This window comes from Leptodactylus fuscus, chromosome 4 (assembly GCF_031893055.1).
Source record: "Leptodactylus fuscus isolate aLepFus1 chromosome 4, aLepFus1.hap2, whole genome shotgun sequence".
NCBI classification, from domain to species: domain Eukaryota; kingdom Metazoa; phylum Chordata; class Amphibia; order Anura; family Leptodactylidae; genus Leptodactylus; species Leptodactylus fuscus.
In genome coordinates, this window is record NC_134268.1 from 140,442,633 (window position 1) to 140,467,534 (window position 24,902).

General features: G+C 39.7%; 1 protein-coding gene across 1 annotated transcript in view; it reads right to left on the reverse strand.

The window, feature by feature from the left end:
• Nucleotides 1-24,902, reverse strand: part of COBL (cordon-bleu WH2 repeat protein) — a 241,349-nt gene that overhangs the window by 73,287 nt on the left and 143,160 nt on the right. The window contains exons 6-7 of the mRNA XM_075271170.1: nucleotides 21,497-21,591; nucleotides 17,800-17,883 (exon numbers count right to left, since the gene is read on the reverse strand). Of these exons, the coding sequence (XP_075127271.1) occupies nucleotides 17,800-17,883; nucleotides 21,497-21,591 (179 nt within the window). The remainder of the gene's footprint in view (nucleotides 1-17,799; nucleotides 17,884-21,496; nucleotides 21,592-24,902) is intronic.

Below are 24,902 nucleotides of genomic sequence, written 5' to 3' on the forward strand. Positions count from 1 at the left end.
GGCCAATGTTGCTGTCCTGCATCAAGTAGAGGAAGCTAGGTTAAAGTGGAAGTAAAAAAACACAGGTACATGCTGGGGTTACAATTCCTATTATTGTTAAGCATTTGGGGTTATTAATTTAGTTTCAGTAATTCCATGTGCCTCACATTAATAGCAATTAACCCCATCATGTCCCTCATATTAACCCCTGTGTGCCCCATATAAGGATTACTAATATGTGAGACGCATAGGGGTAATAATAAAAGACCTTAATTATGATGATACCTCATTATTACCTCCATATGTCCCACATATCAGCAACTTTTATGTGAGGCACACAGGGGGTTAATGTGAGGGACATGATGGGGTTAACTGCTATTACTACGAGGCACATGGAGTTACTAAACTGTAATGCACATGACCAAAGACATAACCTGTCTTGAGAGAATACTATATCTACTACAGCTTCAATTTTATTGTATATCTTCAGAAACCATTACAATAGGAATGCAAAATATATAGGAACTATTTACACTTCTGCCTTCTGCACAATTCACTCCTAGCTTTGGCCTAAAAATGCAACAAAATGTACAAAAAAAAAGCTGCATTTTTGCAATGTGGGGCCTCAGCCTAACACCAGAATGAGTGACTGATGGTAGAATAATTGCTGCTAATATGGAGAAGGATTAAGAGAGGAGAAAGAAATGTATAACCTTTTTACAGAGCTGGACATATAAGTATTCTAATGCAATCTCACAAAAGCTGCTCACTCTCCCAGTTGCTGCAGAATCTCATATTACATTTCTCATCTGCTGCAGCACATCATACAGGGAAGAGACCAAGAAAAGAGAATAAAACAGAAAACTACAAGGGAGAACTTCATCTTCTAGCCTTTCCCTGACTGCAAGATCTCATACAAATGCTAACAACATACAGATAAGGATAAAAGAGTCGAACAGATTTATTATGCCTTATTATGGCATGAAAACGTTTTTTGCAGAGAAGTTTATGCCGCCTCACTACATTCCTGTCCAATTTATGATCTTGTACGCCAGTTTAATGGTGTAAAATGCATGCTGGTGTAAATATCAGTGTGTAGGCACACAACACAGTAAATAGGGGTGGGTATAAATGGGGTGTAAAGACTGGTGCTGAAAACTCAAGTCTTCATAAATCTACCTCATTGACTCATTCAGAACAGGAGTTCCAGCCTCTTACATCAGCATCACAGGTTCTATAAACTTCTCCCTCCCCAAAGAGGTGAACCTGGGCAAGCCCTTCACAGGGTAATTTACAAACGGAAAAAATGGGAGTGGTCTTTTAAAGGGGAGTGGCCTTTAATAATAGGGCACAGTTACATTTATCCAGACCCACATAGTAATATTAGACCCTAGCTTGTTAGTGGTTAATTAAAATAAACATTTTTTTTATTTGTGCCATTTAGTGATCACTTTAAATATATGTTGGTGATACAGAATATAATAACTATGATTACTTAATAAAAATTTCTAAAGTTAATTTTAGTTACATTTTCCTTCAGGCAGACAATGTACTGACAATACATTATGTAGGCACAATACAATACCATTGCAGCTTGGTATAAGAAGAAAAACCTCTATTAAAACTAATAGAATTTGTGGCTCTTCGGTGGCCTTAGTGGTCTCATGAAACAAGGACTATCGCCAGCACAAGTACAAGACAGCGGCGGTGGACATCAGAGCGTCGGGGGCAAATGAGTATGTCTCACATTGCCCAGACTCCTGGCTCAGTACTGAAATTCCTAGACAACCCCTTTAAACTTTGCCATGTAATGTTATTGCAGTTTCATTGCATTTGCTTTTATGGAACAATGTTGGAATTACATTGCACGGTTGCTATAAGACAACATGCGATGTAAACAGTGAAGCTGTGATCTTGTGCAGCTGCTGTGCTCTGCTTGGATGTACTGGTATGTCCTGTCAGAACAAGGCAACCACTTTCTGGACCTATATAGTCTATGGGCGGTCCGGAAGTGGTTAAAATTTGTAATGGCAAATCACGAATTACTGATTCTATCTAATCGTAAAATATGCAAGGACAATATAAAGAAATAAAAAGCTGCGACTTACAGAATAAAATATTCATCAGTTTGCAGGTAAGTTTTAGCATTGCTGACTTCTGAAAGCATCATAATGTCTAAATTATCCTATTAATAGTTTGTGGGTTTGTGTGTTTGGATGTTTGTTCCTCAATCATGCAAAACCCTGCTCAACCGATTTGGCTGAAAGTTTCCACAAACATAGTTAATACACCCGATTGCGCAATAGGCTACTTTTCGTCACAATAGCACACATACGTTTGTGCCAGGACCCCCACAAAACCCAAACTCACATCACCATCTCTGCAACCGCACACACTTTGGACCATAGCAAGCCCCAAAATTCATATTGCCCTCTACAGCTTAGCCCCTAACCCCATACAATCTCATATACATATACTTTACCACTTTGCCCCTCACCTTAACGATACTCCAGGAGGCTCTCTTTAACGCTCCGGAGCAGCCATGTTTGCCGACCCCTACCGCTCTGACAATCCGCGACACCGCCCACCCATGTCAATACCCCTAGGCGGTCTAATAAATGCAAAAACAAAAAAAAAAAAAAAAAAAGGAAAAAAAATAAAATAAAAAATAAGTATTACAAATTCAAATCCCCCCCCCCCTTTCCCTAGAACACATATAAAAATAGTTAAATACTGTGAAACACATACATGTCAGGTATCCCTGTGTCTGAAATCGCCCGCTCTTCAAAGCTATACAAATATTTTGCCTGGACGCTTAACGCCGTAGCAACAAACATACTGAAAAGTCCAAAACCGCAGTTTTTTCACTATTTTCATTATCATACAAATATCAATCAAAAGTGATCAAACCAATAGCATTTCCCGAAAATGCAACAACTAAAAACTACACCTGGCCCCGCAAAAAAGACATCCCCTGACACAGACACATAAAAAAGTGACTGCTGTCAGAATATGGCAACTTTTAAAAACAAAAAAATGTCAACACACTACTGGCAGAAAATAACAAAGCATACAATGTTGTATATCGAGGTATATTAACTTCAAATACCTCTGTCCCAAAGACACTATGTACAGATTCTCACCGTATAGCAGCTCAAATACAAATTAACTTCAACACAAAAGTCTCATGTATTCTCTGAATTACAGCAAAAACAAGATACACAGTTACATTCCATATCCCATCCCTTATACACAGTACGAAACCCTTACCCACTTCTACAATCACCGCAGACGAAGTAAATTATTTAGTTATTTCACATCAACTAAAACATAAGAGATATTTATCATTTAAAGGGGTTTTACAGAGTTAAAAATATTAACAGCCTACCCAACTGACAGATAATTGATATCAGACAGGTAGGAATTTCACACCATGCAACCTATCAAAGAGCTGTTCTCAGCATTTGATGCACATAGAATGGAACATGAAGCAACAGCTCCATCCTCTGTGTAGTGGTCAGACTAGCTTACTGCACATCAGCTCCCATTTACTTGAGTGAGAGCTAAGCTGCAGTAACTTGTTTCCACCACTACACAGAGAGATGTCGGCTTCCTGCTCCATTCTCTGTATCCACTGCTGAGAACAGCTGGACTCCCACCAATCTGATATTGATGATTTATCCTTAGAGAGGTCACCATTATTTTTACTCCAGGAAACCCCCATAAGCTGCCTGCCATATTCTTATATTTTGAGCAAAAATACAAAAAAACAACATGTAATGTGATGGTCCAGTCAACTCCTGTAGTAATTAGACACTTTGTGTACTGGATGATATTCCTTTGGCCCATTAGATGTATTGCTTGAAATGCGTCCCAGTAGTAAAGGTCAGGGATGTAGCTTAATGTAAATAATGCTGACATAAAGAGAGTTTCTTCTAACGTTCATATTACAGTCGAACAGACATTTCAGGTATATTCTGAGATGTTATTGGATTATCTGAAATCCAATCGTATCACGTTTCCCTACATTCTATGAAATGATACAGCAGTGAATATTACTAACTGTGTCAAGCTGACAATGGAGAAATGCAGTGTGCACTGATCTTTTACAGTATTTTGATGTTTGAATAAATACATTCTAAACATATACCATCAAGTCAGGGCTGGCAAGTGCAGGGGCTACAAGCTCCTGAGGGAGCCCACTTAGCATTGGAGTTGGGTACGGGGCCCTGAATCAACATGATAGTGGTGAGGGAAAGCCTGGTTCCCTGACTGCTATACATACTGCTAATGGAGAGGGGCCTGGTGGTCCCTGGGTCCCTGTCTATTAGATGTCAGCTGAGGAGAGGTTATTAAAAAAAAATAAAAAATACTTATACGCACCAGTTCTTGGCTCATCATCCACTCTGGATCTCTTCTGGCTGCTGACTAATGTCCTGCCCCTCCAGGCCTGTGATTGGGCCCCAACAGTCACATGCAGCGCGCTGATGTAATAACGTCATGTGCCCCATGTGACTGCTGCAGTCCAATCACAGGCCCCAGCAGGACCTCAGTCAATGGCCTGAAAAGCTCAGTCGCCAGGAAGAAGAGGAGTAAGAAAGGAGCGAGGATGCCCCAAAGAGGTAAGGTAATGTAATTATAAGTGTTTGTTATTTTTAATCACTTCCCCAGGGTCTCTGATTATTATATTTTGGGGTCTGAGGAGACCCCACAGTATAATAATAACACCAGCTCTAAGGGGGAGGGGGTTTTGGGAGCATATAATACTGTGGGGGGGACCACTATGGGCATATAATGCTGTGTGGGGGCCACTGTGGAATAGTGCTATTGACAGTATCAGGCCTTGCTCATATAGTGGAATCTGGCACTGATTTTGCACCTATATCAGCAGCAGATTCCTCCCTCATTCTGCCTCCTATTGAAACTAATTGGAGCAGGAAGCTGGGAAAAAAAAACGTCCTGCTGGATTTTGCCGCAGATTCTTCAGCTGATTCGGAGGCCACGACTTGATATTCTCCACTGGTTAGAGTCATTCATTTGGGCCTAATCAGTGGTGGAAAACCACAACAGAATGATGATTTTCTGCTCCGTGGGCCGGGGAAGAAAATGAAGAATCTGAGGCAGATGTCCACCTCAAATTCTTCTTTACTTTTTGATGTCCGAACAGGTTGTATCTACTTTTACTGGAGTGGACTGTAATACAGTCCATTCTATACATCTCCCTCAGAAAAAAAAAAACCAATTTAGATAGTTTTTTGTTTTTTTTTGCTGCAGTGTGTATGAGTTACTCCAAAAGGGGCCCACACAAACCTGGAGACAGCCCTGCATAAAGTACACCAGCCTTTTACATGGAGAACCTAAAGGCTCCAGATTTCAACTGGGAAGAGACTCTAAAGAAGTTTTACTTCAGCATTTTATACAGTACTGTATTAGGCATCAAAGTACTCTTTACATCAGACCTACTGCCACCAAACCATGAAAACATGCCATGAATATCTTTCTCTGACCCCCTCAATCTGTAGACACTTGAAGATTGCACCCAATAATTAGGTATGTCATACGTTTGCTAGACAACTGCGGACACAAGGCTTTCCACAAGATTTTGCACCAACTTGTGGCCATGCAGGCAACAGAGGATTTGTAAGCTAGGCACAGTTTTTGAATGAGATGGCCTGACTCACTATTGACATTCTGAGGCCCTGTATAGGCAGTTCCTCCATTAGACTTTCATTCATCATTAGAGAACATGTTTCCTTCTCCAGAGCCCAATAGCAGGGGTTTTATACCATTCAAACTGCTCTGCTATGAAAACCCATTTCATGAAGCTGCTCATATACTCCAGACCCATCACCTCCAGAGTGATGCAACAGTGCAGAGGCAAATTGTATGCACCATGCACTTCAGCAAGCAGCAAATGACTACTGCTATGGTACAGGGAACACCATAGGCCAACATGGAGTGTGGGAGAACCACTGTAGCTCCAACAGAAGTGTGCATTTGTGTTAACACCTTCATCATCTCCTATCCTCATTAGCATCACCATATACACCACTCAATCCTCCTAGGTGCTGCGAATAAATATATAAATACAGTGTAATATGTATCCATTTTTACAAAAGATACAGTCGAACAAATCAAGTTTGTATTTTGGGAAACAAATCCAGATAAACTGTAGTCTTCTCATATTGTACTAGGTCTTTTTAAACTTGTATAATGTAATTTTTATATGTTGTTTGATAATTAATTTATTAATTGTAAAGAACAGTCTGTCAAAATATTATCCCATGCAGTATTAAATTCTTCATTGTATATCGTGGTAGAATTTTTTTTTTATTCTTAGACCTTGGCTAATCATTAAACCATAATTTAGAAAGTTTTTGTAAACGTTCCTTGCATTCATTGCCTCCATTATTTATTACATGTCCATTATCATAGTCTCTTAAAGGGATGATATCATTAAAATGCAATTTTTGTGACTAACACATAGGAATAACCTTAAGAAAGGCTATTCTTCTCCTACCTTTAGATGTCTTCTCCACCCTGCCGTTCGGTAGAAATTCCAGTTTTCTTCGGCATGCAAATGAGTTTTCTCGCAGCACTGGGGGAGTCCCCAGTGAGAACTCTCCAGCGATGCCTTCATCTTCTTCCAGAACGGCCTCTTCATGCGTCTTCTTCAGGCCTTGGCTTGAAACTTCTACGCATGCGCAAGTTGGCTCTACCGTCGGGCCTCAGGCAGAGCCGACTGCGCATGCCCACCTGGTATAAGTGGCCATTTTCCGCTTACACCAGGTGGGCATGCGATGTCAGCTCTGCCCAAGGCCCGATGGCAGAGCCGGATTGCGCATGCCGTACTGTCTCAAGCCAAGGCCGGAAGAAGACACATGAAGAGGCTGCTCCAGAAGAAGAATGCTGGAGAGTTCTGTGATGCCCCCAGTGCTGTTTGAGCGCTAGGGACCGCCCCCAGTGCTGCAAGAAAATCAAAGAAAATCAGGATTTCTACCGAATGGCGGAGCGGAGAAAACATCTAAAGGTAGGAGAAGAATAGCCTTTCCTCAGACTATTCCTATGTGTTAGTCACAAAAAATTGTATTTGAATGATAGCATCCCTTTAAATCTTTCACCACTAATGTTCATGGACATCCAGTGACATTTTTCAAAAAAATATTTTTTTTTAAACAAATATGAAAACTATACAGCAAAATCAAAAATATATATGTAGCCCTTAATCAGATGCCTGGACCTTGTAGCATGTGTTATAGGATACATTTTAATTGACAAAAAGAGAGTGAAAAGGGATGACACATTGAAAACCGAAATGAAAACCAGCAAAAGAAATGAAATGTGTACCACACATACCCAAATAGCCATGTTCAACATTCATGTTACTTCACAGATTCCAGATAGAGAGTCAACTGATTTGCTCTTGAGAGTATACAGTATTATTTACAAAAAAAACAGACATGCAACTTTCTGGTAACTTTTTCAGTAGGACAAAACTACTCTTATGGTTAACAACAACAGGGTCAGCAACATGGATCTGGTCAATAAAGGATCAGCTTTTACAGCAGGATGGCAGAGCCCATGTGCACATTAAGTTTTAAGTCAGCACCTAAATTTATCTTAAGAGTCACTGCAAGTATGACAGTCATGCTTCTGAACAAACAAAAAACCTGAGTGCATATAAGGTCTCAGAATAAGGAAGAGACCTTACATGACTCCAGAACGAGGTTACTCCAGTATTTGTAGCTGGCCTAATACACTGAACCTGGCATATGGGTATGAAAACAAACTGATTGTGACCTGATTTATGAGTACCCACTTGTGCAAAGTGACGCCATATTTCCTAAGGCATGGAGCTTAGAAAATATTTTACTCACACCGACTCTGCTTAATAACTTCTCATAACATAGCATTTTATACTGCATATAGTCTCTAGCCTGCAATGAAGTACATTCATTTTACTGTTTAGTTCAGGGGTCCTCAAACTTTTTAAACAGTGGGCCGGAAGCAGAGCAGGTCACACAGACATCGGGAGCGGTGCCCTCCAATACATAAAGTGAAGTGCGCTCCATGGCCTGGCCCGAGCTCCCCAGGAGCTTCATTATAAATGCACGCCTGCCGGCGTTGTCGGCGGGGCCAGACAGAAGTGCTTGGCGGGCCGCATGTGTCCCTCGGGCCGCAGTTTGAGGACCACTGGTTTAGTTGATGCATATTTCCTGAGATATACTGCCATGTATGGTGGCATAATGCTAAGGAATCACAGGGATTCTGTTCTGATCACGTACCCATCACCTATGTTCCCTCCAGGCTATAGAAATTACGTTCTTTCTTCAGTTCCTGCCATTCAACATTAGGATGTGAAAAGACAGTGCAGCTGCCCCACAGATACCGCCTCAGGAGCTCCCTATAGCTCATACTGTATACCTCTCAGTACCATCATCAGTTGCCTCAGCAAAACAATTGCAAGGTGCCAATGTGTTTGAGGCTGAGGACCCTCGTTGCAGAAATTTTGTTGCAGATATTGCCTCAGATTTTTTGAGCCAAAACAAGGAGTGGATTTAGCAGAAGGTAGAAGTACAAGTATTTTCTATACATATTTCCCATTCCTTTTGTAGCCGTTATTGCCTTTGACAAAAAAAAAAAAAAAAAACACCTGTAAAAACTGCGACAAAAAAGCTTTGCTTCCATAACACAGGGCTTCAGCTATAGGGTGCATTCACATGGAGGAAAATGGTGAGGAATTTGGTGTGGAATTTCAGCGCTGAAAAAAAGCCTCCCATTGAAAAAGGAACACATTGAAGTCAATGGGAGGCTTTTTTTTTTTCAGTGCTGAAATTCCACACCAAATTCCACACCAAGTTCCTCACCATTTTCTTCTGAATGGACCCTTAACATCAGTCAGGCTCTGTTTAAGTCTTGGCCCACAATGCAAATACGCAGTGTATTGGCCATGGTGGAAACGTTTCCACCACAGCAAAAAAAATGCTGCATATTACATTGTCTGCAAAGTGGATGAGATTAGCTAGAATTCCATCCACTTTGTAGACAATGTAATATGCAGAAATAAATCCGCACTGTCACAGGTTTGTAAACCACAGCATATCAATACTTAACTTAACTGATGTTTTCTGTATACGTGAAACAGGGACAGAGACGTTTTCCTCTGTGGAGGTTAATATAGAATTACACATAAAAAAGAACTAAAATACCCATCTACACAATAGACATAAAAGCCACTTACACTTTAAAATATCATATTTCCTGAAATGGACTAGAAGACTAACCCTTCTGAAAGACGTGGAATATACTGCATAACACTCCAGTCCCCGCCATTGTCTATAAATCAAGGGAATAGTGTCTGGGGTTATAGTCTTCTCATGTAAGCCAATAATGAAAGGTGGCAATTTCTTAATATACTAAATGGCAAACCACTTCATATAGTCTCTCATACTCCTAACATCCACAATAAAAATTCACATATTCCACCACAGTAGCACTACTTTGTGGTCATGTCTCAGGATCACAAATTATGGAAACAAGAAGGTGCTCAGCAGTTCACATACAGTGCTGGGGTCCTGGATTCAAGTCCAACTAAGGGCAAAATCTGCAGGAAGTTTGTATGTGTTCCCCATTTTTGCAAGGGTTTTCTCCACGTAGTTTGGTTTCCTCCCACAATCCTAAGACATACAGAAGAAGAACTGAGGGCCCGTTCACACGGAGCAAACGTGCGTGTATTTTGGTAAAATACACGTGTAAAAAATAAACGTGTAAAAATAAGACTCCCATTGACTTCAATGACATTTTAGGGCTCGTTCACATCTGCGTTGTCCTCTCCGTAATGCAGGTTTCCGTTTCCTGCATAAAACGGAGCAGGAGACGGAAACCTGCAGGAGTCTTTCATACCCATTCATTTGAATGGGTGAGAAAGATGTCCATGAGCGGCGGTGAGCGTTTTGCGCTCTCCGCCGCGAAACCGGGTTTTTTAATCCGGACACAGAGTCAGACATGCAGTACTCTGTGTCCAGATTAAAAAATCCGGTTTCGCGGCGGAGAGCATAAAACACTCACCGCCGCTCACGGCCGGACCCGGTCTGTGCTTTCCGTCTTCTGGCATGCAGAAGACGGAAAGCACAGAACGGAGAGTAGAACACAGGTGCGTTACACATGTATTTTGATGTGTATTTTGACGTGTTTTTTGACATGTGTAAAAGAATGTCATTGAAGTCAATGGGAGTCTTATTTTTACACGTGTATTTTTTACACGTGTATTTTGCCAAAATACACACGCGTTTACTGCATGTGAAAGGGCCCTCAGATTGTAAAATCTACTGGGGGCAGTGAGTAATGCCAATGTCCGTGTAAGTGCTGCATAATATGCTAAAGCTTTACAAGGAAGAAAAATAGGCTAACTTTATATGTCCAGGCACCCTCTGCGCGTTAAAGGACACGACTGGGACGGCTCATACAGTTTTGTTTGTGTAATGACAGTAACCTCTATTACAAAATTGTCTGACCACTGTATAAGTAATGCTACCTCGTGTCACCCCCTCTACCTCATAGATTGTAAGCTCCTGCGAGCAGGGCCCTCAGTCCTATTGTGTGAAATGACTATTTCTTTGTAATGTATCTCTTTGTCTGTATTTGAACCCTACAAATTATATAGTGCTGTGGAATATGTTGGTGCTATATAAATAAAATGCATTATTATTAATATTCAGTAAATAAAGTCAGTCAGGGAAACAAGGAAGCCCTGCCACAGGAGGGCATGAGATTGGAAAGGTTTTACTCCTTTTGTTATTTTATAGTATTGTACAGACTTTGTAAAATATTTCATGGGGCTGGACAATCCTTTTAACTGATTAGCCATGTATGACCCCTGACCTATAGTGAAACCAGGGCTAAATGTAAATTGCAATTAATGGAGATAATAAATCTGGTGCCTTAGGTTTTCCATTACTATAATGGACAGCAATAAGTTGTCTATTCCCAAGACCTACAGAAAACTGCATTCGATTCTATGCAATTGCTGGAAGATGAATAAGACTGTATTGCTATATAATACAATATGTACTGCATTTGCTGACTTTAGAATACTTTAGTAGCTGACAATAACACAAAAATCATTAGGATCTAGAATTATTTTCTTACAGTTTAGCTTATGGTTTGCAAAATATGTGAAAGTATTCCCTACTTGTCAGCCCTGCAGCAAAGGAACATTTCCATGATGAACGATTTATAGGTTAATAAATAAAAGTCAAAATTATGTGATATTTGTCCTACAATACTGCATAGCACATCTAGGTCAGTTATTCATTGGTATGAGGGTTTTTCTTTTTTTTTATAAACAGCTATAACCAGTGTTCACTGTAAGCAGGAAAGTAAAGAGTTAAAACAATTTACTAATGAGGTCAACAAACTGTATAGTTGCTATACTTGTCTTGGTTTATGATTTCCAGTGTGTCCACAGTAGAGGGAACAATGGCTATAACCTGAATCACTGAATATACTAATGGTGATATTGAACAAAGAAAACCTGAGCAAGCACACCTAAATATATAAAAATGTTATTGAATGCCAATTACCTTTTATAGCTATATGGGGGGTAGTATGGCTACATGGGGTTGTACATATATGTAAAATCAAACCAAAACACACATACAGTATGGTCATCAACATATAGTGATACTATAAGAGGTAATGGTCACAGTTTGATAAACCACTGTGCTATACTCAAGCCCATATAATCTGCTATATTACAGAACAGCTTAATAGTTCTATGGCCCCCTAAGTATGAATACGTATGAATCAGACCACAATAAAGGCAGCCATAAACCAACATAGCTATTGACCGAATGGACCAAAGGTCTCCCTAAACTGCTGATGGAGGGATTGGCACAGCCCTACTGTAATCTGCAGCTTCTGACAACTTCGCTTTTATGTAAGGTATACTGGAACCTTAAAGGGAATGTGTCATGAGAAAATTACATTTTTGCAAACCAAGCTTTATTATTATTATTATTATTATTTATTTATTATGCTTACTTATATAGTGTCAACATATTCCGCAGCGCTTTACAGATATTGTCAGTCACTGTCCCATATAGGGTTGCCAATCTACATTCCCTATCAGTATGTCTTTGGTGTGTTTCTATTACACATATTTTTAAATATATTTTTTTTTTATTGTAAATGGGTTTTTTTAGCTATATTTAAAAATAAACCCTGTAGTTCTGGCTTACATTTCAGGCATCATTTGCATTAGAGAAAATAGATATCAGTTATAACAGCACAATATAAGATGCGCACATTATAATCTCCACATAGGTGAAATAACTGATATTTCTAGTTAACAAGCTACAACATATACCTCATGTATGTTTTAGGAACATAAGGACTAGAACAAGGGCTTGTATAATTCCAGTTGCTGATCATTAACCAATTACAGTTGAAGCAATGACAAAATCTACATCATCGTGTATGATGAATATCTGATGCCAAGAGACAACAGTAAATGAAGACGAGACGGATTATTGAACAGCTGACGATGACATCATCCTTCACCGAAAAGAAAATGCCTTTTTTTCCCAGAGTTGTAAATGTTAACTGCACCTCATCACTATATTACAGGCATCAAGCAGGTCCATTTTAATCCTGATGTGACTCATGGCACCACAGGCTACTTTATATGCTGGCCAAGGACCCCATTGACATAAATCTAATCTCATTTATGCAAACTGCACTGAGTCTACTTTAGGCTTTTTAATCAAATATGTGATAGACTTATGCGGTGAAACCTCTGCAGACTGGTTGATTATTGTATTATTCCCCTCTATATACTATTTATAAATATTAATAAAGAAGCATCAAGCTTCAAAGTGATACCTACACGTTCCCGTCACAAAGCCATAGAAAGCCTTTTTTTTTGCTTACAGCGTAACTAAACTTTCAAACAGCTTTTGGTTTTCATTTGTGTCATTAATCATTTTGTAATCTTTCATATACAACACCAGAAGCACCGTCCTATCTTTTAAAATTCTTGACATATAGTTTGGATTTTTTTTACACCTAATGTACAGATTTCAGCTCTCAATAGGGAAACTATGGAAAAATAAAGAAATGCAGGACTTCACAGAAAGGACACGAAATTTGTTGAGAGAGCATATTACAAAGTGTATGAATGACACAAATGTTGCCTGAAAATCATGGAATTTATTACATATCTTATAGCTGGTTTGTGTTTTGTGTTAGTTACTTTATATTTCTGTTTCAAATGACCTACTCTATACTACATTGTAATTGGTTTTGTATTACATTAATCCCTTCCCACTGGTGGTTTTTTTTCTATTTTTCACTTTTGACTTATTGCCTTCCAAACCCAATAATTTTATTTTTTTTCCATTCACAGAGCCATATGGGGTCTTAATATTGTCCTTTATAATGGTACCATTAATTATTCTGTGCAATGTACTAGGAAGCTGTAAAAAAAATTAAGAATGGGGTAAAATTGGAGAAAAAGCACAACTAGTATTATATTGGGGAGGCCCCCAGTGCTGTTTGAGCACTGGGAACCGCCCCCAGTGCTGCGAGAAAACTCATTTGCATACCAAAGAAAACCTGGATTTCTACCGAACGGCAGCAAGGAGAAGACTTCTAAAGGTAAGAGAAGAATAGTCTTTCTTAAGGCTATTCCTACGTATCAGTCAGAAAAAAGGGTATCCAATGATAGGATCCCTTTAAGTTGTGCAAACTTTTGTAAATAAATTTCTACTGATAATTTTTTTCAGTTATGCTTTTGATTATAGTTTTCATTTACCTGACAGTGCCTACTTATGTTCTTACACCACATACTGTCAGCTAAATGGCTGTATGAAAACATTTCATTTGTGTCTATTACTACACTAATACAAGAGAAAACTTTCTATCGTGCTTAAATATGCCTGTGATCTCGTATTCTGTATGATGTGATACTTTAGTGCCCTCTGATGGTAGGATAACAGAAATGAAGAATTGTAAATATTTTTATTCACTGGAAATCCAGTTACACAAAATAGTACAGAATTCTAAGATACCTTTAATAAATCCAACTTCCATTTCACCCAAAAATGATTCTGAATCCATCACCATGAATGACCCCACAACCCAGGTAACTGTTTCTCAAAAGTTATAATTGAGAAGAAACATATGCAGATGACATGGACCACATCCAGCCTCAAACTGGTACACAGGGGAGCAGGAGTAGGTCACAGCCCCCTTACCCCCTGCACAAACAGTCTATGGTTCTCTATATATTTGCTGGGTTGCTAGGTTGATGATTTAACAAACTACCAAGTTTAATATTACATAAAAACTAGGGATAGGCCACGATGTGCACTCACCTCATACTCTGGCTCTGACCATTTCTGCGTTCAACAAGTCACCCATTTTATGAGCACACTCAATAGTACTAACTGACATTTTGTAAAAAACAAAACAAAAACAAAAACAAAAAACCAACATTTTTTTCCAGAAAACCCCTTTAAGACCTCTCAGCCACACATTGCATAAAGACACCAGAATAATTCAGAGGAAATCAACACAAGCGCAGGGAAAACGGAAAACCGCAGTGCCGCTAGACAACAGTGCTTACCGCTGAGTCACCATGATACGCATTTGTATAGAATTGGCTTCACAATAATCTATAGGACAGCTCTGGCCATATCAGATCAAGTATAGTAAGCAGATTTCAGACAGGTCATAGTATTATATTCCTGGAAGTGCACCACTACTAGTTCAGTAGCATAACCATAAACACTTGACACTGAGTATCCAGTCACAGTGGTTTTGGCTTCTGTCATAGAAGTACAAACCAAAATAACTGGCTGAATAAGTAGCTCTATTGATTTATGGCACAAGCCTCAATGTCAGAGATATATACAGTTCTAGTAAACTTTCACATTACTGATAATCTTGCTTGTATGCACCTTTTATGTATTCTTCTAGAATATACAGTAATATACTGCAGTCAATCATAAGGCTGTTTCTAAACACAGATATCCCTCTTGTGGCAAAGCTTATAAATATAATATCTGAACACATTGAAAGAAAAATAAGAACACTCAAAATTTAAGGAGACTGTATCAATTTCCCCAAGCAGATTCAATATTCACCATCGTGTCACAGAGCGCACCATAATGATAAACATTCTACCTTTCTTATGTACCGTATGTCACTCCAGCTTCAGCTGTCTGGAGCACTGGTCTTCTACGTTGTTTTCCTCCAAATCCACAGAAAAGACATACATATCAAAGGAATATTAATTTCCACTGTAATGTGCTATGGGGGCAGGCCTTACAGCATAGCATCACTGCTGGACTGTGAGAAATGTTCCCCCGTCCCCCACAGTACAAGGCTATGGAAAACTATGTAATACGGCACATCTCTGATTTTCACGGATAGCATATGGATGGGAGAGGACCTGCTCTCTGCCTGAGTGTGAGGGGAGGCTGCTCCAGCGGCCTCCCCAATCCACCGCTTGGTGCTAAGCCAGTCCAGGACAGCTTGTCCTGGACTGGCTTAGGCAAGCAAAAATGCCACCCTCCCTGGGACCCTGGCATAGCGCCGCCTGAAGCGGTCGCTTCAGGTCGCCTCATGGGTGGTGCGGCGCGGCACCCGTCCATTGGCTATTTACATCTGGGCATTGTCATCTGTCGATGCAAGGATAAACCTGTATGGTAGGGTTCACACTACCGTTGGTGTCCATTCAGAAGGTGTCCATTTAAAAAAAAAAAAACCCAGAGAGATATCATAATGGGCACAAATGAACAGTAACTAATGGCTATCAGTTACTGTCTGTTATATGTCCGTTGCCCATAGACCTCAATGTTTAAAAAAAAAATGGACACTTACTGTCCGTTTTTTCAAACGGACAGAAAATAGGTCACACTAAAGGTCACAAACGGACACTAAAGGACACAAGATAAAAACCCATTGAAATGAATGGAAGTTGCAAATGCACCAGCTAGTGTCCATTGCTAAAATCTTGTACGGACAATAGCCACAGACAGTGCTGAGCAGACAGCAACGGTAGTGTGAACGACCCCTAAGTTCTTACAGAAATCATCAACTGCAAAACCAGTTTTGGTTCTTACAACAGTCAGACATCCCATAGAGAAGGCAAATCAAAAGAAAAATGGACACGCACTTAATACATTGGTGGAATTATTAAAAAATTTGCAAAATCAGTAAAAATACACTGCAAAACCTGGCCTAAAAGCAGTGATAAATTAGCCTCAATGTTTCTATGTGAGAAAAATCTTCATACATAAGAAGTCCAAACAAGCATGAGATCATTATTTCTGTCTGACTGTGATGTGTGACACTAGGTTCACACCTGCATCGGAGTGTCCATTGGAGGACCAATACAATGTACAAACGGACCTTCAAAATAGTGGACATTTACCAATTCTCCAAATTTCACTATTTAGCTCAGTCTTATGCTAGGTTCACACCACCCTTGTCCTATCTGTTGTCCTGGTCTGTTGGAGGACAAGAGAAGTCACATATGGAGCTTTATCGACATCACATATGGAGCTTTATGGACATCATATATGGAGCTTTATGGACATCATATATGGAGCCTTATGGACCCCATTAACCATAACAGGAGGTCAATTTGGTTTCTGTGTTTTTAAGCTGAACTGGTACGGTGATATTAGGCAGACACTGCAACAGATGTGAACATAGCCTGATCCAACAGAAATATTATTTAATGATTGTCAGAAAAGAGATACTGGTATGCTTTTGGCCTCATCCATATATTTTTTATCTTCAGTGTTCTGTTTTTTTCTACTAAAGTTTTCATTATATAAACAAGCACCATATTGTCCCCAAGAAGCAATGCTTAAATACAACATCTGATGAAATATGATACAAGAGAAAGCAACTGCATGGCTCTGTATGAAATTGCATTTAGAGAGCCATAAAAGGGTTGTGCAGGACTCCAAAACATGACTGCTTTCTTTTTCTTAGGAAGTGACATCATGTCCATTGGTCACATGGCCATGATGCAGCTCATTATAATGGGATGGAGAAGTGGCCAAAGAACATGATGTCACTTCCGCGATAGAAGAAAAGAAATGGCTATTTATTTGATACAGTTTTATGCAGACATCTATTACGTATCATCTAGATACTGCAGTTTTCACATCTGAACCAATCTCAATGAACAGGTATTAACTGATGTAAAATCAAAATTCATAATGTAAATGAACTAATGTTTCTAGCAATGTTTAGCAATGACATCTATAAACTACAGCAGAAATTTAACTAGGGGCTACAAATGCTTCTTCAGGTCTGAGATTCTTTATATCTTGCTAGTATTTATACATTTCTTGAGTCATTCATGAAACCATATAACAAACTAAAACCATGCACATAATGTTCTCATAATATATTATGGGGGAAATGTATCTATGTATCTGTGTTGTATGTAGTAAATGGGAATCTCTTCTAAACCAGTTATAATATTGTACAAAAATTTTAAGACAGGTGTGGAAAAATGCAAAGTATAGTGGAAGCAGAAAGTCCACAAAGGAAAACTCTGCAGACTTTCTGCGAAAAACGCTGTGGGAAAACCACAATGCGTTTCTGCCATGGTTTTTCCCGCAGAGCTTTATGGCTGCGGTCCGCTACATGGGGTCTTAGCCTTACATAAACACATATTCACTTTGCGACTAACAAACAGCATATAAGTCATTTTATTTTATTTTATTATGCAATTATTTATTGCTTGTTTAAGACATTTCTTACAGTTTTTAGTTTTGGGTCATTTGTTATATTTACCTCATATCTGTTACCACTGGTAGCTGCCGTTCTGAAAACCTCCTCGTAATCATCACCATCAACGTTTGCTACGCTTCCCTCATTCTGAAAAAACAAGTGCATATATTTTTTAATATTTGTATTGCCAAAATAGAATTACAATCTAAAATAAGAGGCTATTTCACATTTTGCAGAAAAGAATTGTAGAACATACTTAGTTCTCTTAGACTCTATTCACACTGACATGTCTCAACATTATTCCATTATTTAAAAAGAATTGCTGTGCCCATGAGCTTTGGATTTCTTGTAATGCAGACTGGCTGCTTGCGGCAACAGCTGCCATCTCTATGCTTGTAAAGCCTCGCCTATGCTGCCCCCTTGACTGACATTCCTTCCCATCTACATCCCTACATCCCTTGTTATTTTACACTTCGTAGGAACATTACTAGTATCATAGTGAACATGGAGTTAGGATAGATATAAGGGGTAGTAATATAAAGGGGCATTAGTAAAATGGTTGTATGGTATTTTTATAGGATTCATTAGGGGCCATCATTTAAAAGGGTTGTCTGAGATTTATTTTTATGCCCGTGACTTCGTCTACGTGTTGTTGGCGTAGATGATCCGCCTATATTCAGCAAATTGCTGCCGTCGATGGTTTGCCTGCTCTGGCATTTTGGCAGCTCCTAAGCTGTCCTTATGCTGAACTTGTTCCTCACGCCATGCCTGTGATTGTTCTGGCATCTCAGCAGCTCACTGGGACGTTATATAATGAGCGTGTTTTTCCGCCTGCTCTGGTGTTTCAGCAGCTGTCAAGCTGGCCTGCTACTGAACTCGCTCCTTGTGCTGTGCCAGTGATTGTTCGGGCATCTCAGCACCTCGCTGGGAAGCCATATAATGAGCATGTTGTTGGAGTTGATGATCAACATGCTCCGGCGTTTCAGCAGCTCTTTATGGATTATCCTTAGGATGGGGGTATTATTAAAGGGATCCTATCATTAAAACTAATTTTATTCTGCCCAACATGTAGGAATAGCCTTAAGAAATATGTCTTCTCCGGGCCGCTGTTCGGTATATAATTTGGTTTTCTGGCCAAGTCTTCAAACTTCTAGGCCTCAGGCCTAGTGCAAAGCCGACTGCGCATGCCCGTAGCCACAAGAAAATGGCCGCTTGCACAGTATTGTAAGCGGCCATTTTCTTGTGGCCGGCAGGCATGCGCAGTTGGCTGCTCGAGGCCTAGAAGTTTGAAGCCTCCGCCGAAAGAAGACGATTTACATACTAAAGGTAGGTGTGGCGTGGCCTTTCTAAAGACTATGCAAAGGATGTGTTTAGTTAAAAATGACTTTAACCAATGAAAGAGCCTATTCCTATGTGTTAGGCAGAAAAAAATGATTTTTAATGATAGGATCCCTTTAATGTTGGAGAAATTGGACAGTATTAATATAATGTAACAATCAGGTGTATTATTAATTTAAGGTAGCTTACAGGGGTAGTATTGATTTAAATATGCACACAACTGTTATTATTCATCTCCAGGGGATTTTTAACATGTATATTTTATAACTGAAGTAGCAACAGGTTGCGGAGTTTGTGGAAGTGAGTAGGTTAGAAAAGTGAGGAGTCAAAGATGTCTGTTTTGCAAACATTACAGAGACAAGTCACACCCGGAAGAAGTGGTCATGGCGTTCTATTTGGAAGGGAACAATTACAGTCATAAATGTCATAGGTAACTCACTATATTTTTCCTGTAATAATTTAACCCCTTGCTGCTGCAGGCCTTTTTCCCATGTATGGAGATGTGATGTCAGATATACATTTTAGTTATATCATTTTGGTGAATGTCTTTTGCTTTCATCACTTTTTTTCTATTTTTAATGTAGATTGTGAGCCCCATATAGGGATCGAAATGTACATTTTTTTTTCCTATCAGTATGTCTTTGTAGAATGGGAGGAAATCCACGCAAACACAGGGAGAACATACAGGGAGAACTTCTCGCAGATGTTGTTCCTGGCAGGATTCGAACACAGGACTCCAGCGCTGCAGTGCTAACCACTGAGCCACCGTGTTGCCCGCTTTGATCACTTTTTATTCATATTTTTATGCTAGACCAAACAGTAAACAATAGGCGGAAATTAATTGGGTTTGACTTTCTTAAAATAAAGTATTTTCTGTTATACACTTACTATGAAATTATTTGTCCTTGTGTAAAGGAAGTGCTAGCGAAGGAATGCTGTTAAGGTGAGAAATAACAAAGACACTCCTTACTGTTACCATAAATATCATTTACTAGACAATTATGTTATCTCCTTCCTGTTATATATACAATTTCCTTAAAATGTATCTTTTTAATGCAGCATAAAGAGATATGACGACCTGCCCATCTACACACGACTGCTGCCGTCACTGGAGTGGCAGCTCTGTAACAGTAGGGGATGTATTAGGTGAGTATAGGGTCTGTTACTAACTTATGCTATCTCCCCCTTGGCTAGATTTTGCTCAAATCTTAAAATCTCAATTTAATCTATTTAGTGTTAGAAAGCAATCTGTTCAACATACAATAAACTAGCAGACACAGTTGATCATGCAGAGTATTGCAACAAATGCATCAGTCTTATCATTACAACTAAACAAGAGTAGTTCTCAATAAAACATAACTTGTAATAAAATGAGGTAAAATTGTCAATATCAAAATGTGCATAGGAACCCAACTATATACTATATAATTGGCCCACTGAAACAACACATGCAGGAGAATAAATGCGTCCTCTCCATCCCCAAAAAACTGACACAAGGCTATCTCTACCTAGCACTGATCATTCCATCAACTAGTATAGAAACAGATTATATCCTACAAACATACATGATATCCATCATTCTTACCCCTTCTGGTGAGGACATTTAGTACAGGTGTTCACACTTTCGAGGTGGATACTTGCTCTTACACACAAGATTCAGGCTTTAGGGTAAGCATAAACCTATATTAATGGCTGTCTATTAATAATTCTGGGTCCCTAGGATAACTACAGGTATACATTTTGGCCTGCTTCCCCTAGCCTACCTTTACGCTATACAAAGCTAACCAATGACTCTGGATCCTGCGTACAAGAGCTACATGGAAAGCAAGGACACCTGCACTGAATATTCTCACCAGAAGAGGTAAGTACAGTGGATATCTTTGTATGTTCGTAATATATGATCAGTTTATTTACCTGTTGTTGATATGATCAGTGCTAGGAAGTGCTAGCCTTGCGTCAGTTTCCGTCATGGAGAGAACGCATTTATATTCATGCATACATTTATTTTTTCAGTGGGTGTATTATTTCTTGTTGGGTCACTATGCACTTTTGAGTGACCATTTTAACCTATTTTTGTATTAAAAATGATATTTTATTACAGGGCTCTATATATGATTCGTTGCATCTTATCCTGTGGTGACTTTGCATGATAATATCCATACAGGCTGCCACTTATTTTGTATTTCAGTCTCATCATTACCAGCCTGTGTTGATACGCCAGTGTCTGGTCCTAATAAGTAGTAGTACTAATATTTACCACATACAGTAGTAGACGCCTCCAGCATTACATACAGTATATTAGGAAAACCAACAGAAATCAATAAGAATCAATATCCTACCTGGTCAGACAGTTTATGACAGCATGAAATCTCACATAATGCCTAGGGGGAAGTTAAGGAAAAAACATGGAAAATTGATTTACCTTATTTCCTTTCTTATAACTTCGGAAAAATCCAAAAATTCCCTTTTTCTCCTTTTCTGTTGTGTCGCTGTTTGAGGAAAAGTTGCGATTCTTTTCTGTAAAGAGAAATAGTAGTGTCAGCAGTGACGTATACCAATAGATCACACAACTTTACAAATGGACTGTGTATTTCTGAAACTAATGTTGGTGGTTGAGGACTAGAATGTATTTTTGCAATATACCTGGAAACTCTTACCTACCCATAACCTACCTACCTACCTGTGCAACTTAAACCTTTCCTATGAACAACTATGAGAAAAAAGGGATCTCATGGAGAACTTGTGCTTGTACTTTTACAACGCGGACTTTGTAAGAAAGATTAACTACAATTGGTGTCATTTCTAAGTGCTAAGTGCAAGGTCCCTTGTGATAATATAAGAGATTACAGGTTCTGTTTATGGTCACAGCAGGTTTTATATTCACTGTATGGTAAAGATGACAGCTAACATTTTCTAAAACAGTTTTATGAAGGTTTAGAAAAATCGCTGCAAAGTAGGAATTCTTTAAAAAATGTCAGTGTTAAAGAGGACCTCTCAGCACCTCCGCCATTTCAAGTTCTTAACATCTGAGAACAGATGCCGCTCCACTGATTCTAATGCACTTGGAATTTTTTTCTCAAGTCCCCATGGTTCCCAAGCAAATATTCCAACTGAGTGTAACAGAATTTTTTGTTGAGCAATTCCCCAGTGCTGCTGCTGAAACCAAGGAGGAAGGGGAAGACAGAGACAGGGAGTCCTAAGCTAGGTACACTTGCACAGTTTTTGAAGGAACTCTGTAGGAAGTTTGTTCCAAACATCTTGGAGAACTACAGCGATGCCTCTGGTCTGTGCCAGTCACTACACTGGCTGCCTATTCATTATAGAATAAAATTTAAAGTTAACACCCTCATCCACAAGGCTCTCCATAATGCCGCACCTCCCTACATTTCTTCCCTCATCTCTGTCTACCGCCCAACCCGTGTTCTCCGCTCACTCAATCCTCTATTATCAGAACCTCCCACGCTTGTATACAAGACTTCTCCCGAGCTGCACCACTTCTCTGGAATGCTCTACCCCGGACAATAAGATTAACTCCCAACTTCTACAGTTTCAAACGCAAACTAAAGACACATCTTTTCAGACAAGCCTATCACAATTCCTAATGCTAACCCTTCCATTCTTGATGCCTTTTCAGCCTAACATAGTTGTCCAAGTTCTATCCACATGTTAAAGGACACGACTAGTGACGGCTCACAAAGTTTTGTTTGTGTAATGACTGTAACCTTTATTACAAAATTGTCTGAACACTTTATAAGCAATGCCGCCCCTGCTACCTCTCGTGTCACCCCCTCTACCTCATAGATTGTAAGCTCTTTTGAGCAGGGCCCTCAGTCCCATTGTGTGAAATGACGTTCTTTGTTATGTATGTCTGTATCTGAACCCTATAAATTGTACAGTGCTGCGGAATATGTTGGCGCTATATAAATAAAATGTATTATTATTATTATTATTATTAACTAACCACAGATCTTCTCAAGTCTTGCTCAAATCTATCCCTTAAAGAGGACCTTTCATCAGATTGGGCACAGGCAGTTCTATATACTGCTGGAAAGCTGACAGTGCGCTGAATTCAGCGCACTGTCGGCTTTCCTGATCTGTGCCCCGGGTAAAGCGCTATCGGTCCCGGTACCATAGCGCTTTACAGTCAGAAGGGCGTTTCTGACAGTTAGCCAGGGACGCCCTTCTGCCCAGCAGTGTACGCCCCCTCCCTCTGCTCACACAGCTCGTCCATAGACGAGTATTATCAGGAGAGGGAGGGGGGAGTTCCTCCCCGCTCCACAGCACAGCGCGATAGGCGCTGCTGGGCAGAAGGGCATCCCTGGCTAACTGTCAGAAATGCCCTTCTGACTGTAAAGCGCTACGGTACCAGGACTGATAGCGCTTTACCCGGGGCACAGATCGGGAAAGCCGACATTGCGCTGAACTCAGTGCACTGTCAGCTTTCCAGCAGTATATGGAACTGCCTGTGCCCAATCTGATCAAAGGTCCTCTTTAATGTAATCCCAGACTTTATGATTATGTGATCAGAGCTCTGGGGAGTCATATCATCACTTCAAGGGCGGTCACACAAAATATTGATGTGATTTAGATTTCTCTTTTGTTCACTGATGTCGTTTTATTAATTTGATAAAAATAAATTAGTGAGAGTCAGATCACACAAGCATTCAGGGACTCTGCTTGAAATAAGAGAGAAAAATCCTGCATGCATGACTTTTCTCACCACTGATTTCTGGCAAAAACTAGACGGACACCATTATAGTCTAGGGGGCAACGAGCAACCCGAGCACTAGTGTAACACCTCTACCTTTGAATGCATTCTTACTTTGCTGCATTTTTTCCACAACAGCCTAAACCTTTTGCACAGTCTTATATATTTCAGAGACTTGAAGTTAATCATTAATGCCAAGTTCAGACATAATTACATAACCAAGCAATAGCTAGGAATGAAATGATAGGCTAAATGAGTCACACAAAGTCATGACTATATCCCATACATTTATCTTATTTATAGGGCAATAAATAAGCAACACTGTGCATATATGGTTATAACTACAAATTAGCAACAACAGGTTCACATACATTTTATTATAGGCAGTATGGATGAGCAAAACATTAAAACTTCTTATCACTTAAGGATTTCTGAGCCTCTGGTGAAACTTGTGACAACCATTAGTCATATTCCCCAAAGAAATGAATTGACTTATTGATATTTTAGACCTTATTAATGTATATGGCTAGAATACTAAGCAATGCTCAATGGAAGCTAAAATAGTGAGCTATGACAAAGATCTGTGATAGAGAATTAGAAGTAGATCTGCAGTCACTTACAAGTCATGCAAGCATGACCCAAGTAACTCTAAGGGTAAGTTCACACAGGGTTTTTAGGACCGGAACCTGAGGCGGAGGCTGCCTCAGGTTCCAGTCCAAAATATGGGTAGCTGCGACTAGATGCCGGTGCTCCGGCATCCAGTTGCGGCACTCTGATCCGGATTAGGACCAAATGAATGGGCCTAGCCGGGAGGGAGTGTCTTCAGTGTCTTCTACGTGTGAACTCAGCCTTAAAGGTTTATACTTGCAGCAACAGATGACAACTGCCCAGACATAAATAGGCAAGGGGCATACTGTATCTGGTTAACCAGTTCTGCCTGAAAGAATCAGTATGTTGCTTCTTTTTCTGGGAGCTGGAACAAACGGCCGTATCCGCCTCAAAATCCTGACCAAAAAGAAGGCTCCCTTTGATTTCAATGGGAGCCGGTCAGTTCTTTTTTCCAGGAGCCGTTTGTTCCGGCTGTCGGAAAAAGAAGAGAGATGCTCATTCTTTTAGGCGG